Below are 12,972 nucleotides of genomic sequence, written 5' to 3'. Positions count from 1 at the left end.
TAAGTGGAGTGGCCACAAATTTCATGAGTCAAAAGCTGTACACTATCAACAACAACAACAACTGAAGGTTGCTGCATGTATTCATTCATGTTTTATCTTCACACAGAAACAAATGATGCATGGGCGCCTACTATATTGGTTAGAAACAGGTAGATAAGTCGGTATATATGACATTCTTGTGAGATTATATATAATCCGTGTAGTAGAGGATGTCTCTCTTTGTATCTATCACGTACACACAAATGAATAGCATCTACTGTATTGGCTAGAAACATTCCGATATATATGATGTGGTCGAAAGATCTATAAGTAACTAGAAATATCTTAACTCTAACCCTTAGACTTGATAAGAGTTGTAGATACAAAGAGATATATTCACAGTTGTCTCACGTAACATCATTAATACATGTAAAAAAAAACTGTAGCTCACCAAAAAAAAAAACGGCAACTTTCCATGGTGTCAGAATATGGTATTTGAGCAGGGCATAAGATCTTATCATGACAATTTTTTGGAAGTTCATGTTTGTCATCTTTTCTTTCTTCTCTTGGTTTGTACTACATCTGTGTATTACTATTTTGTTTTTTGGGATTCATCTTTAACGATAAGAAAAACTGAATCATTAGCATCATTATTTGAATTTGATTTAAATTGTCACCAGCAATTGATAAAGCAATAGCAAAAAGGCAGAAACTTCGACTAACATGATGATGTGTATAACATCGAAATCAGGGTTTCTCTGTGCACTCATGTGTTGGTGTTGCACCCAGATTCCTCTTGCATCAACCCATTCTTTTCCTTCCCACAGTCTGTTTATTTTGTCCTTAATTCAGTTTCCTGCTTTGTGAGGAAACCTAGGGCTACTTCCACGATTCTCATTTTCCAATAACTGCTTGGAAGTTTGGTGAAAAACATCGGTGTCACCGGAAATATATCCTCGTTTTGAAATATATTACTCATTACGTGCTAACTACAGTTGTACGTGTCACACTCGAAACGTAAATGATATACGTTGTGACATGCAAGAATTTCAGGCACAAACTCCACAATAGTACTGTTAAATGGACCCTGCATTGGAATTGACAAATTGTCTCGCAGAGTTTTGCATTGAGCTGCTAACAAACCCCCAAACTTTCACCGTTTCGTTCTTTGTCCGTCCTACAATTTTTGACAATGTAAGGCGGTTATTGAAGGTCCCAGGTATATCTATGACAACCACAAGCCTCTCCGTCCCCACTGCTATCTTGTGATAAAAATGTTTTTCTTTTAGACAGTGAAAAATCAGTGGCAATTCAGTCGTGTTCGTGTCAATTCACAAATTGATCAAGTCGATATAAAAAACAATAATATAATAACACAATCATTCTTAATATTCATAGAATGAAAATAGAAGTTTTCATTTTATATAATAGAATATAAATATTTATCTATGAATGTGTTGTGTTCGAAATTGTAACGAAAGAGAATGCATGTTGAAGTTACAGAAAACGATGGTTCTGTCGCATTCCCCGTCATTCACGGGTTCCAAAAGACATGTCATGTGGTCTCCTCACGGGCGAGTTTAAGCCTTGTGGGGGAATGAGGTGGGCTGAGGTTTAAGGACTTTTTCATATATTATTGTCTCCAATTTCCAAATGGTGTCAAACTTGAAACATATAAGATAAGACTGATTATTATGTTTTACTTATCTGTGCACTGGGTGGTCTATTATTATTGGAACCATCACCAATATGTCACACTTTGACATGGCATTTTCTCATTCTATACCGCTTGATTCGACCTACCACGAACAAAAAACGAGAGCTGTTATTAACACTTTTTATTATAATTATCATGGACTATTTATAATAACGACGAGAAGTGCATGACGGGCTATTTCAGTGTTGATAACAAATCACCTGAAAAATATTATTCATAATAATGACGAGAAGTGCATGACGAGCTATTTCAGAGTGCTGATAACAAATCACCTGAAAAATATTAGACACAGTACCCGTAGCTTTAAGTGCATCGGAGTAGTAATCAAGTAGATGAAAGTATAGAATATGTTTCTTTAAACCAAACCTCGATACAACATTCATCAAAGAGATGCAGCCATCTCTCTAGCTCGCTCACCCCTTTCACGATCATTGTATTCGTGCTTGAAAAACGACCGCATTGAATTTGGCATTCCAACATACAGTGTATGGCAGCAATTTTCATCCGTACAATAATGTAACATCTACATGTGATGTTTCATCATATGGAGTTGTCAATTTCTGAAACAGGAAGACAATTTGACTGAAGTGATATTATGCCAAGCGGAAGCCTGCCCCTTCATTCAATAGAGGACCAAGTCATACATTCAATTTCATACTGCAAATTTAACCTCTACAATTTAAATCACTCTCCTCTCCCCAAAAAAAAAGAAAAGAAAAACCAAGCTATAAAGTTTATGATACAACACATCCTTGTCTTTCTATACAAAACTTAATCAGGAAAAAAAAAAGAGACAAAAAATTCTGGTCTGCCGGTATAACAAACTTCAAATCGACTAAGATCAGGACCTGTTCCTCCCGCCGGCTACCCTCCTCCGCTTTTCTCTCAAATCGAAATGTAGAAGTGATATGACATCCGAAGTATAAGACTCCACTTGCTAACTGTACCCCGTACACGTATTGCCTCAGGCAGGGATGCAGGTTGGTTGTGTGAGTATTTTGTACGGTCATTGAAGTGGCAAATTTGATCTGGGAAGACCAGGAAGATCCTGAGAAAATCTTGCTTGCTGAGTACTCAAATTATATTCACAAGTGCTCCTGATCATAAAATGCAAGGAGCTGCTTCACATGATTATGCCAAGCAGCAACATTTAATCCATCGACTAGGACCCAGTCAACAACAGTTGCTGCTGGTTGCTCCCACCATTCGTCAAGCTGCAAAAACATATTGCGGTTGACAATTAAAGAGGGCAAAATAAACTTATACTCATATGGTAGAAAGATACTCTCTATACAACTACACAAATGCAGACTAACTCCACTTAAGCTCCATTTCCGTTATTTACCCCAAATTTGGGACTCGTGTAAAAGAAGATAAATTAATTCCAGTAGCATGTGTGCACAGTCACATGCATGCAGGTAAACAGGCAATGTAATGGCAGATGATTCAGTTTACGGTGGTCACTCACCAACCCCCTAACATAGTTGCAATCTTCCAAGCACTTCTGAGCACTCAAAATTGCAGATTTAAGTTCGGGCAACCATTTCTCCATGACAGTTTTCTCTTGCTCAGCAGCCACATTTAAGCAATAACTCGTTGTCCTGCAGAGTAGTTGACAAGAATTAAGTGCATGTTAATCTGAAAATTGAGTCAGAGATCTACAATGCATATTAATAAACATCACATATTAATATGTAGAACGAACTTAACATAGCATCAGAATTATACATCCTGAGTTTTGGCAAAAGATTAGAACAAATAGCAATCTATAATGTATTTAGAATCTGGATGAAAAAAAGTCATAACATCTAGTGCAGCGAATCCTGTAAATCTCAAAAGAAGCAGTTTCTGGTATTTTTCCTCATTTCACAATCCTCAAAATGGAATTCAAGTCTATATTATTTGACCGAGGTCTGCTTACTGAAACTTTGGGATTTGGAAGATTACATAACCTAGATTCCTGTAAAAACAAGGCAACATGAAGTTTTACCTTTCATATTCTTGTTGAGCTCTATAGGCATGGTTCAACAACACATGACCACTTTCAACAAGATCCTGTCTTGTATGAACCAAATTGATTGCCTTTGCCAAGTCCTCCAACACACTAGCCTCGGAACCACGAAGTTTCAAACAGAATTCCAGGGACTCTAGGATTGATGCTAAGGCAGCATCTGAACCCTCCAAACCTGTTTACCCGGTAAACGTAAGTTTGTATTTATACAAGATTAAAAAATAAAAAGAACTGAAAGCACCTATCAAGCAGACACACAAACAATAAGATAAAACAAAATACCACACGAGAACATGCATATGGTAGCATTTGTGAAACTCAGGCTAGGCATCCTTAAGCTTAAGGAGCAAATTCACAAGCCAAAATGATTATATTTATTTTACTATAGGTACAAGTGACATGTGTAGATATTGAGAGAGCACGGAATCAACAGAGCACCATTTAATCAGAGTTCTATTTTCATGTTCCAAACAAAACTCCTTCGTACCTAGGTTCAGGAAAGAATAGCAACTGAAGATTATTTCTTATTCATAGTGTCCTGCCTACTGGGGCTTAAGATTATTCAAAACAAGATCCTTGCAGGCTGTCATGTAACAGCACCTCCATACTCGCCAGCACAAAATCTAACCGTCCAGTGAGTTTTACCAATTTATTGAAAGTAGGGGTGAGTTCGGTTTAAATCGGTTCGGTTTTTTGCCAAAACCGAAACCAAACCGAAATTTCGGTTCGGTTCGGTTCATTTTTTTTTCGGTTCGGTTTTTTCCGGTTCGGTTTCGGTTTTTTTTTTTTTTTTTTTTTCAAAAAATGAAAAACATTGAAATTTTAAATTTTAACATATCCAACACAATCATAACATAAACATTCTAACTAGAATCAAAGACAATGAAAATAAACATTTAAAATTGAACTAAAATCATCAATCAAGTCTTCCAAAGTCCAAACTAACAACCTCACAACACAAAAATCGTACAAATGACTTCGAAAAGTTAAATTGTATGATGTTGTTCAAAGATCAAGGTTGTTTGCTTGTAATTGCATGTTGACAACTTGATTAGTAAAAATAATGCGTGGGTGGATTTATTTAGTGTGTGTTAGATTCTTTTCCATCACAAATTACCCAAGTAATCTACCCGAAATAAATGTTTATGGATTCTGTTACATGTTATATGAGAGTAGATTTGGAAAAGAAAGCTAGGGCAAAAGTAGGCAGTGCTATGGAGATGGATGTAGGTACTTCTGGAGGAGGTTTGGTTCCGGAACCTTATATGGGGGATAAATAATAGGTTAGGGTTTAGAGTTTTTATAGGCATTTTTTAAATATTTTGAGCTTAAAGTTTGGCAACACATTGGGTTTAGCACATTTTAACTTACAAATTGGGTTTAGAAAATAATACCCAAAACAAATAATTAAATAAAAAAATTAATTTAATTAATTCGGTTCGGTTCGGTTTAATTCGGTTTCTAGAGCACTAAAACCGAACCGAACCAAAACACACTCAACTCAACTCAAAAAAGAAGGCAAAAGAGACCTTCTGCTGCCAAGCCTTGGATAAATGGAGAGGAAGTATTTCTTCCAAAACCAAGCCTAAAACGAATGCAGTGGCCTCTAATCTTAGGCATTCCTATACTGTCGTAGCAGACGAATGAAGACTCACCACCAGGATATTGAAGGGCAGCAGATATGCGACATATGGATGGTATTGCTGATGGATCCCTAGCACCTGCTTTTGCAGTTAATATAGCAGCATTTTTTTCTGCAGCAGCAACAGCTTCAGGTCCAGTAGACCCATTTGTACCCATGGACTCCAATAGTGCCTGATACAAAAGTAATTAGTGGTTACATCGTTACATACACAGATTATAGAAGGTGGACAACAAAAGATAGATTTGTATTTACTAGCCAAACAACAATAGAAAAATTTCAAGATAATCATAATATTACACAAACTATAGAAGTCATAAAATTTGAAATCATACAGAGATTACAGACCGATTATGATTAGTCCCTAATAATTCTGATAATGGTCATATGAAACAGATTTATTGATTTTTACCATTTCTATAAGTAACAGACAGATTCAGCAATAAAACAATCATTCGCCAATTTAAAAATAAAGAGTTATAATTAGAAGTATAACAATTCTTTAATAATGATAAAACCACAAATTTACACAACAAACCTGTGGAGTTGCTGGAAGCATGTAGAGGCTATTATCAGGACTTTGGTCAAAAGCAGAAACTTCTCTTTCAATAAGATCTTTTGCACTATTTGAAAGATCCATAACTATTGTGCATGCTGGAATAATAGTGCTTGATGCATACTCCCGCGCGGATAATGGCTGCTGATTCCAGAACGCAGCGGCATCCTACCAAGTACCAAGTTGACAAAAATAACATTAGAATATATTCCTGACTGAGAACAAAAAGAGATAGAGAAGTATTATCCTAGCTGCCTCGATTGAAATATTCTACCATATGATACGAATAACATATGAAAACTATGCAATTGGTGATATATGAAGTGGCTAGCAAATTGGCACTAACAAAGCTGAGATACTTACCATGTTAACTTTTAGTAATGAAGTATATATGATTTCAAGTTCTGATCTGCGGGAGTCAAATTCTTCAATCTTCTTCCACTTCTTTTTCAAAGAATCTTCAGCTTCTTTCCTTTCCGCACATAATTTATTTAAGCGTTGTATTTCAGACATCAGCGTATTCAAGCTAGCCCTCAAGCCAGCAACTTCTCTTTCTTTGGTCCAAACCTCCAGCTACACAAAGAAAAGGGAAGACTGTAAAAACAACAGATGATAACAAAGTGCAGACTAAAAGTAAGCTGGTATAGAGTATACAACTATCAAAAGGATCAAAAGACTGAAGCTATTCAAACCTGTCACCCATGGTGCTATTTCCACACAAACTATCGGTAATTAATACATTTAATATGCAAGGAAGATTTACCTCAAGTTGCCTAAGACTGCCCACATTTTGTGATGTTCCTGAAGAAATTACATCACTATCACCATGCAAGCGTTTTATAAGTTTTTGACACAGATCCCTAGCTTCTGCAGCTTTGTTCAGTGCATCTTCAGTAGCCAAAAATTGTTGAACATGTGCTTTCTGTGAACAATATATTCCAAATATCAAGTTAAACTCTTGAAACAATGCACAATTCAGAAAACAAAACAAAAGCAGAAATGTAAGGGTAAAATAGAACCAAACAATTCTTTCGTTTAAACAATATGGTTGTTTATGAAATTAGGGATTAGGCCAACTATTCTTTGTAGGGGGAAAGCATTTAAAGCAAGAGTAGGAGCAATGTATCCATGTTGTGGAAATAAGAATGTTAAGATGGATGATACAAGTGAAAAGAAGAAAATATAATTAAATATTAATGTAAAGGCTACCATCTAGTAAAAGAATATAACCTGTCTTTCAAGAAGTTGAGTTCCTCTAGAAGGTGCATCAACTCCTATCTTTCCATTACCATAAAGTTGATAGTGTAATGGTGAACTCACATCAGGAGAAGAAACATCGATAACTCGGTTGTTCTCATACTTGTACCTGATTAAGGAATTTATGAGACATTAGCCAAGAATATGGAGAAGAAATGAGAATTCAGACACAGAAATGATCAAATTTGAAAAAGGTACACAATTATTATTTAAATCAAGCAGCTGGATGTTGTAGACTTTTAAACACCTAAAAATAGAGATTCAAAAGACCCAAATTAAGTTACTCACAAGCACGCAAATCAATAATAGTATAGATATGCAAGCATGCGACTGTATCCACAAGGACTACTTTAAAACCAATTTACCAGTTAATTACACCACACTTAATTTAAGAACAAAAGTTGATTGATTTGAAAGAATAGATTAAAGAAAACTTCTTTTAATTGAATATCCTTGCAAAGACTAAGGATAAATGTCATAAAAATATGACAAATAATGGACCTATCACTGCAAGTATTAACAAAAAGAGGGGGGAGGATGGGGAGACCATATTATCACCAATCTTTGGCTCAGTGACTATTAAAAAAATACAAAGAAGGTATATTGTAGTTGAACAGCCTTGTCTGTAGAAGCTAAGGCAAAGAGAAAAGTAAATAAACTCCTCATTTCCAACAGGACTGACAAGGAAGTGTTTACCTTAAAGTTTCTGCATCAGCTCTAACATCAATTTTCTCTATCTCTCTGGAAATGAGAGATTTCAACCGTGACGTGTATGAAGTAATTGCCTGAAGCAATTGAGGAGGATTCTTCAACCCATTCACTATTGCAGCTCTAACCTCATCAGGTAATTCCCCATCAAAATCAAAACCTAACTTGGCTGCTTCTAACTGAGGATTCAAATGAATACCACTTCCTTCATATGCGGGAAAAGAACTGCGAATTTTTTCAATCATATGTGCTGCAAGAGATTCACAGGCCTTTCGGATGTTTCTTTCCCGAGTGGTTTCGATAAGAAGCACATCATCTGCTGCTTTACTGCCCTTAAGAGTTGAATAAACAGCTTCCTTTTCACTGTTTGGACCAAAGCTGTTGACCAATTCAAAAGATGAATCAACACCTGACCTTTGAGCATCCCTTGCTTGATTAACATAATAACGAAGACGTTTATGATACTCCGCAAATATCTTTTCCGCTTCATCACACTGTTGATAGTAAGCCTCCAACATTACTTGCTTATGCCTGCATCAAGATCAAGGATATATCAACATAGCCCGCAATCTGCATTGAATAACTTGAAATACTATCCTGTGGCTGTGAATATCATTTGAATTTACACAGCCTTCCAAAAAAGGGGTTATTTTTTGTTGTGTGGATCAATGAACTAAACACAAATTTTCAAATAATAAGACTATTCTCAAATAAACCTTGCAAAGAGGAATAGCATCGTGTTTCCTCTCTAAATAATCTACATAGCTCATTTCATTCTTAAATATGATGATAATGAAATACCATGATAAATTTAACGTTACAAAACAAGTTTTCAACCCAACCAAATCATGTACTGGAGTATGCAAATCTTTAAAAAAAGCTCAAACCTTTTTTTAGAGCGTTCATCAAGCATCCTCTTCCGTTCAGCCTCAGCCCTCGAAACCTCCAACATTCTGGCCTTCAAATCCTTCCTCTGTCTCTTCACAATGTTCCTCAATTTCTCCACCTCCTTTACCGCCAAGTCCCTCTCTTGCAGCGCGGCCTCCCTGGTCTCTGCCGCACTCGCAGCCTCCCCAAGTTTCTCCTTTCTCCTACCCCCTTTACTCCTCCTGCCCTCCTCCTTCCCCGCCTTTGCCAATGCGCCACCGTCCCCTCCACCGCCGCCACCACCATGAACCGTTATATTCCTCCGAATATTCTTCACCGTATTCTCAGACTTCACGCGGGTAATCAAGAAATTCCAAATGGGTATCATATTCCCACGGCAAATCTTCCTCAGCGAGTCGATTGAGGGCAACTGCGATTTGCTAGAAGCAGCATTGTACGGACCCAAAGGCCGGTACCCCATTTCCTTCTGAAGCCATTGCAATATCGCCTCCGGCTGAGCCGCAGAGCTCTGCGCCGATCCCTGCATCCTTCCGTACAAAACCTAGACTCTCACGTCTCCACAAAGAACAAACGTTTCGAGAACTAAATCACCATCTGCAGCGAACATTCAAAACCCTAATTCGTGCAGTGGTGAACTGAAATTGGAGCTAAATCACTTCAAACGCCTCACACTGACACCGCTATGAGCGTCGGGAGAGTGCGAAACGGAGCGGCTTGAGGGCAATGGAGGTCTCCGCGATGGTTTTTGAGAATTAGGGTTTGGAATTTGGGGGAAAATGTTGGAGAGGGAGAAGTAGATCTGAGACGTCGCCGGCGAAGAGCTATCGGTTCAACGGCAATTTGATGTATTTAAACAACCGAAACGAGTAGTGTAAATGTTGTTTGATTCAAATTAAAATTTACGACAAGGCGTTTGGTGGCCCTCCCAATTTTTTAACCTTTTTAATTTAATTATTCAATTTAATGCTTCACACGACATATGGTGATGTGTGATTTTGACTTTCAACGCTATTTCTTACTTTTCATACATTTTCTGTTAACTTTTGCTATTTTTTAATTTATTTAATTCGTTTTTTTATATTTTCAAGTTATTTGATTCGATAGTTGAAAATTGAGAGAAGTGTTTAGAAAAAACAAATGTATGTGAATAGCATCATCCTTTTAAATACACACTTTTTGTTTTTGTTTTGGACTGCGTTATTGGTGTTTTAGCGTTAAAGTTAATTTCCACAATTATTTATTTATTTTGTTTTTAATATTAGCTATTCATTTTCTATACCACTTAACGCAATGTAATACATCTTATCAAGGAAAAATTATGCATTTTAATCATTGAATTTGAAATTTTTATCTCTCAAAATAACCAATTTCTTTATTTTATAGAAGAGGGAACTTAAACTTAAAAACTCAACGGCAAAAGTAAATATTCTCAACAAAAAATTTCTTACTACTAAACTGGAAAACAAACAAAAGTTTGAAAATCACTGCAATTAAGTGACAAGAGATAAATATGAGTATGCACGGAATTCTCAAATGAGTAAGTGAGGAATTCTCAACCAAAAGCTCCTTACTACTAACCCCAAAAAATAATAAAAATTTTGAATTTGGTGAGTGGTGTTTGTCAAGATAAATATGATATAATACTAAGATACTAATTGTAGGAAGAATGGCATAGAGTGCCGACACTTTGATGAGGAGCAAATTGCTAATCTCTTTATTATATTTTTCATATGATAATGAAAACAGAAGGTCGAACTCAATAACTCGAGTGCAAGGTGTGTTTATACCATATTTAGGACCTCCGTATTTAGATCTCGTACAAATATTCGGGAGACTTAAATGTAATTATGTAATGAAGGAATAGGCAAATATGTAATAAGTGAGGAGCCCTTATTTTATAAAAGAACTTCTCACCTTCTCACCCTCACAATTAGGGGAGGCCATTGCTTAAGCCTTCTCACCCCTTTCACATCCCTTCTCATATTCAGAGGTTCTCTCCCTCACCTCTCAGATAAATACAATAATCAGTGTAGACGAAGCCCAAACCTTGGGGTAAACCACGATACATCTTGTGTTATTTACTTTCTTGCAGATTCACGGTCGGGTTTACGTTGTTCCAAGACCTCCGGTTTTGTGCATCAATATTTGACGCCGTCTGTGGGAATTGACACAAAAAACTATGTCGGTTCTTTTTCATTTTTTTCACCTCCACCGTGAATCTGCAAAATCACAAAAACCCAGAAAAAAAAAAAAATCCAAATCTCAAACACTGAAAAAAGCTTTACAATGAGAAACCTATCGATCATAAGGGTTCTCTCTCAGCTGACGCTTTCTGGGGAGATCATCCATGGAGCTTTTAAACTCTCACTAGCATGTTCAGCCTGAACTTCGTGAAGGGCAGACTCCAGTTTCTTTTCTTCATGTACTACATCATGATGATCCAGACACCTTTCGAGCGCGCCATCTGCTGCAGCCTGCTCCTCGACTTCACTCTCATCGGGTTCTTGCTAGTCCTTGATTTCGTTCTACATCAACTTCACAGACAAACGAATTGATTGGGGAACTGCAACGTACTCTCTTTGGGTTCTCTCTCTAAAACTCTCTGGGACTCTCTCTCTCTCTCTAAATCTTCACGAGCTATGGCTCTTCCCCATATGCTGACCGAGACAGCGACAATCAAGATGAGGCCAGAGGTCGACGCCGATGACGCGATGAAGAGCCTGGCAGGGAGGCTGACGGAGTGCGGGTCTGAGAAGGAGTTCTGGAATTTCTATAAAGAGATCTGATAAAAAGTGTTTTGTGGTGTGAGGATACAAATCGAACGGTTCAGATCAACCCCAACCTTCTTCCCCACTTTATTTTGTCTGGGCGATCCTTTCATGGACATGAACTTTGTCAGAACGGTCTGCTTGAAGTCAAAGAAGAGGGAGATTGTGGCGCAGGGCGAGTTGGCGCACGAGGGTCGCGTTGAGTACGAGGAGTTCAGGACTCAGATCACTACCTTGTTCCTCGCCGCTCACTCTGGGAATTTGGCGCTCATTAGGAAGCTCTTGAGTTATGGAGCAAATGTGAATCAAAACCTATTCTGAGGCTATGCAACAGCGGCAGCAGTGAGGAATGGACATTTGGAGATGGGATGGCACAACTCAGATCTCATGGTGGAGCTGGAATACACCAACTGGTGTTCAGGCAGTAGAAAAAGAGAAAGGGCAGAGAGTGAAAAGAAGAAAGCAAAAGCGGAGATAAGATTATTTTCTTATTATTAAATCTATTATCATTCATTGTCTACCATATTCATCAGGGCCAATAAAACAAAAAGAAAATCAGAAAGCAGAAAAGGAAAAGCCGAAAAAAAGATGCTCCACTATTCCACTATCCCACAAGATAACCTGATGAAAGATAAGAAGATGCCCATCCTGAAAAAGATGAAACTTTCATCATGAAGGGAAGTGTATGTGTCTTTTGGCCTGAGTCTAAACATATAGATATAGATTGATACAAAAAAATTCCCTCCAGACAGCTTAACTCCGTCAAGCCTGTAAGATTAGTGAAGAATTATAGTGAGTTGTGGTTGGTTGTTGACCAACGAAATGCATGGGAGAAAGATGTACAAACAAAAGAGGAAAGGAATCCCCCAACGACTGCTTTATTTATTTTTGAATGATGTAATTTATTTTTCTCATCTTTCGGAGACATCTGTGTAACCCCATCAGAAGGTAATTAAAAAAAAGGCAAAGCCCAAAATAAATGGGCTAGAATGTTGTGTGGAGAGCGAAGGCCCATAAGCCCAAAATAACACCAACCAGGTGATCAAAAGTATGCCCAGTACTCCAAAATTATTCAGCAACCTACCGCTATTACCACCAACCAGGTGATCAAAAGTACGTCCAGTATTCCAAAATTATTCGGCAACCTGCCGCTATTACCACCAACCAGGTGATCAAAAGTACGCCCAGTACTCCAAAATTATTCGGCAACTCGCCGCTATTATCACCAACCAGGTGATCAAAAGTACGCCCAGTACTTCAAATTATACATGAGCATTACTCATGTCAATCATACATAAACATTCATGAGCATTACTCATGTCAATCATACATAAACATTCATGAGCATCGCTCATATCAATCATATACAAACATTCATGAGCATCACTCATGTCAACATCCATGAGCATCACTCATGTCAATCAACATAAACATTCATGAGCATCA

The 12,972-nt window shown here is 37.4% G+C and overlaps 1 protein-coding gene across 1 annotated transcript; it reads right to left on the bottom strand.

The window, feature by feature from the left end:
• Nucleotides 1–2,279: 2,279 nt before the first annotated feature.
• Nucleotides 2,280–9,690, bottom strand: LOC103404659 (AUGMIN subunit 5). Its single transcript, XM_008343591.4, has 10 exons — nt 8,758–9,690; nt 7,859–8,401; nt 7,136–7,271; nt 6,669–6,827; nt 6,269–6,478; nt 5,888–6,073; nt 5,363–5,522; nt 3,687–3,882; nt 3,165–3,297; nt 2,280–2,910 (listed from the first exon to the last, which is right to left on the bottom strand). Exons 1-10 carry the CDS (start codon nt 9,282–9,284, stop codon nt 2,782–2,784), a joined length of 2,379 nt encoding a protein of 792 aa, XP_008341813.3. The 5' UTR covers nt 9,285–9,690; the 3' UTR covers nt 2,280–2,781.
• Between the last annotated feature and the right edge of the window lie 3,282 nt (nt 9,691–12,972).

The sequence above is a fragment of the Malus domestica genome, chromosome 17 (assembly GCF_042453785.1).
Source record: "Malus domestica chromosome 17, GDT2T_hap1".
NCBI classification, from domain to species: Eukaryota; Viridiplantae; Streptophyta; class Magnoliopsida; order Rosales; family Rosaceae; genus Malus; species Malus domestica.
Note: the sequence above shows the minus strand (reverse complement) of the source record. Positions and strands in the feature narration are given on the sequence as shown.

What these genes read in the sequence shown, in the direction of transcription:
- LOC103404659 (XM_008343591.4), bottom strand. Translation starts at nt 9,284, where the DNA reads ATGCAGGGATCGGCGCAGAGCTCTGCGGCTCAGCCGGAGGCGATATTG. An exon ending in GATGAACGCTCTAAAAAAAG is followed by an intron (nt 8,402 to 8,757) that starts GTTTGAGCTTTT and finishes ATCTTGATGCAG; the next exon opens with GCATAAGCAAGTAATGTTGG. An exon ending in GCAACTATGTTAGGGGGTTG is followed by an intron (nt 2,911 to 3,164) that starts GTGAGTGACCAC and finishes ATGTTTTTGCAG; the next exon opens with CTTGACGAATGGTGGGAGCA.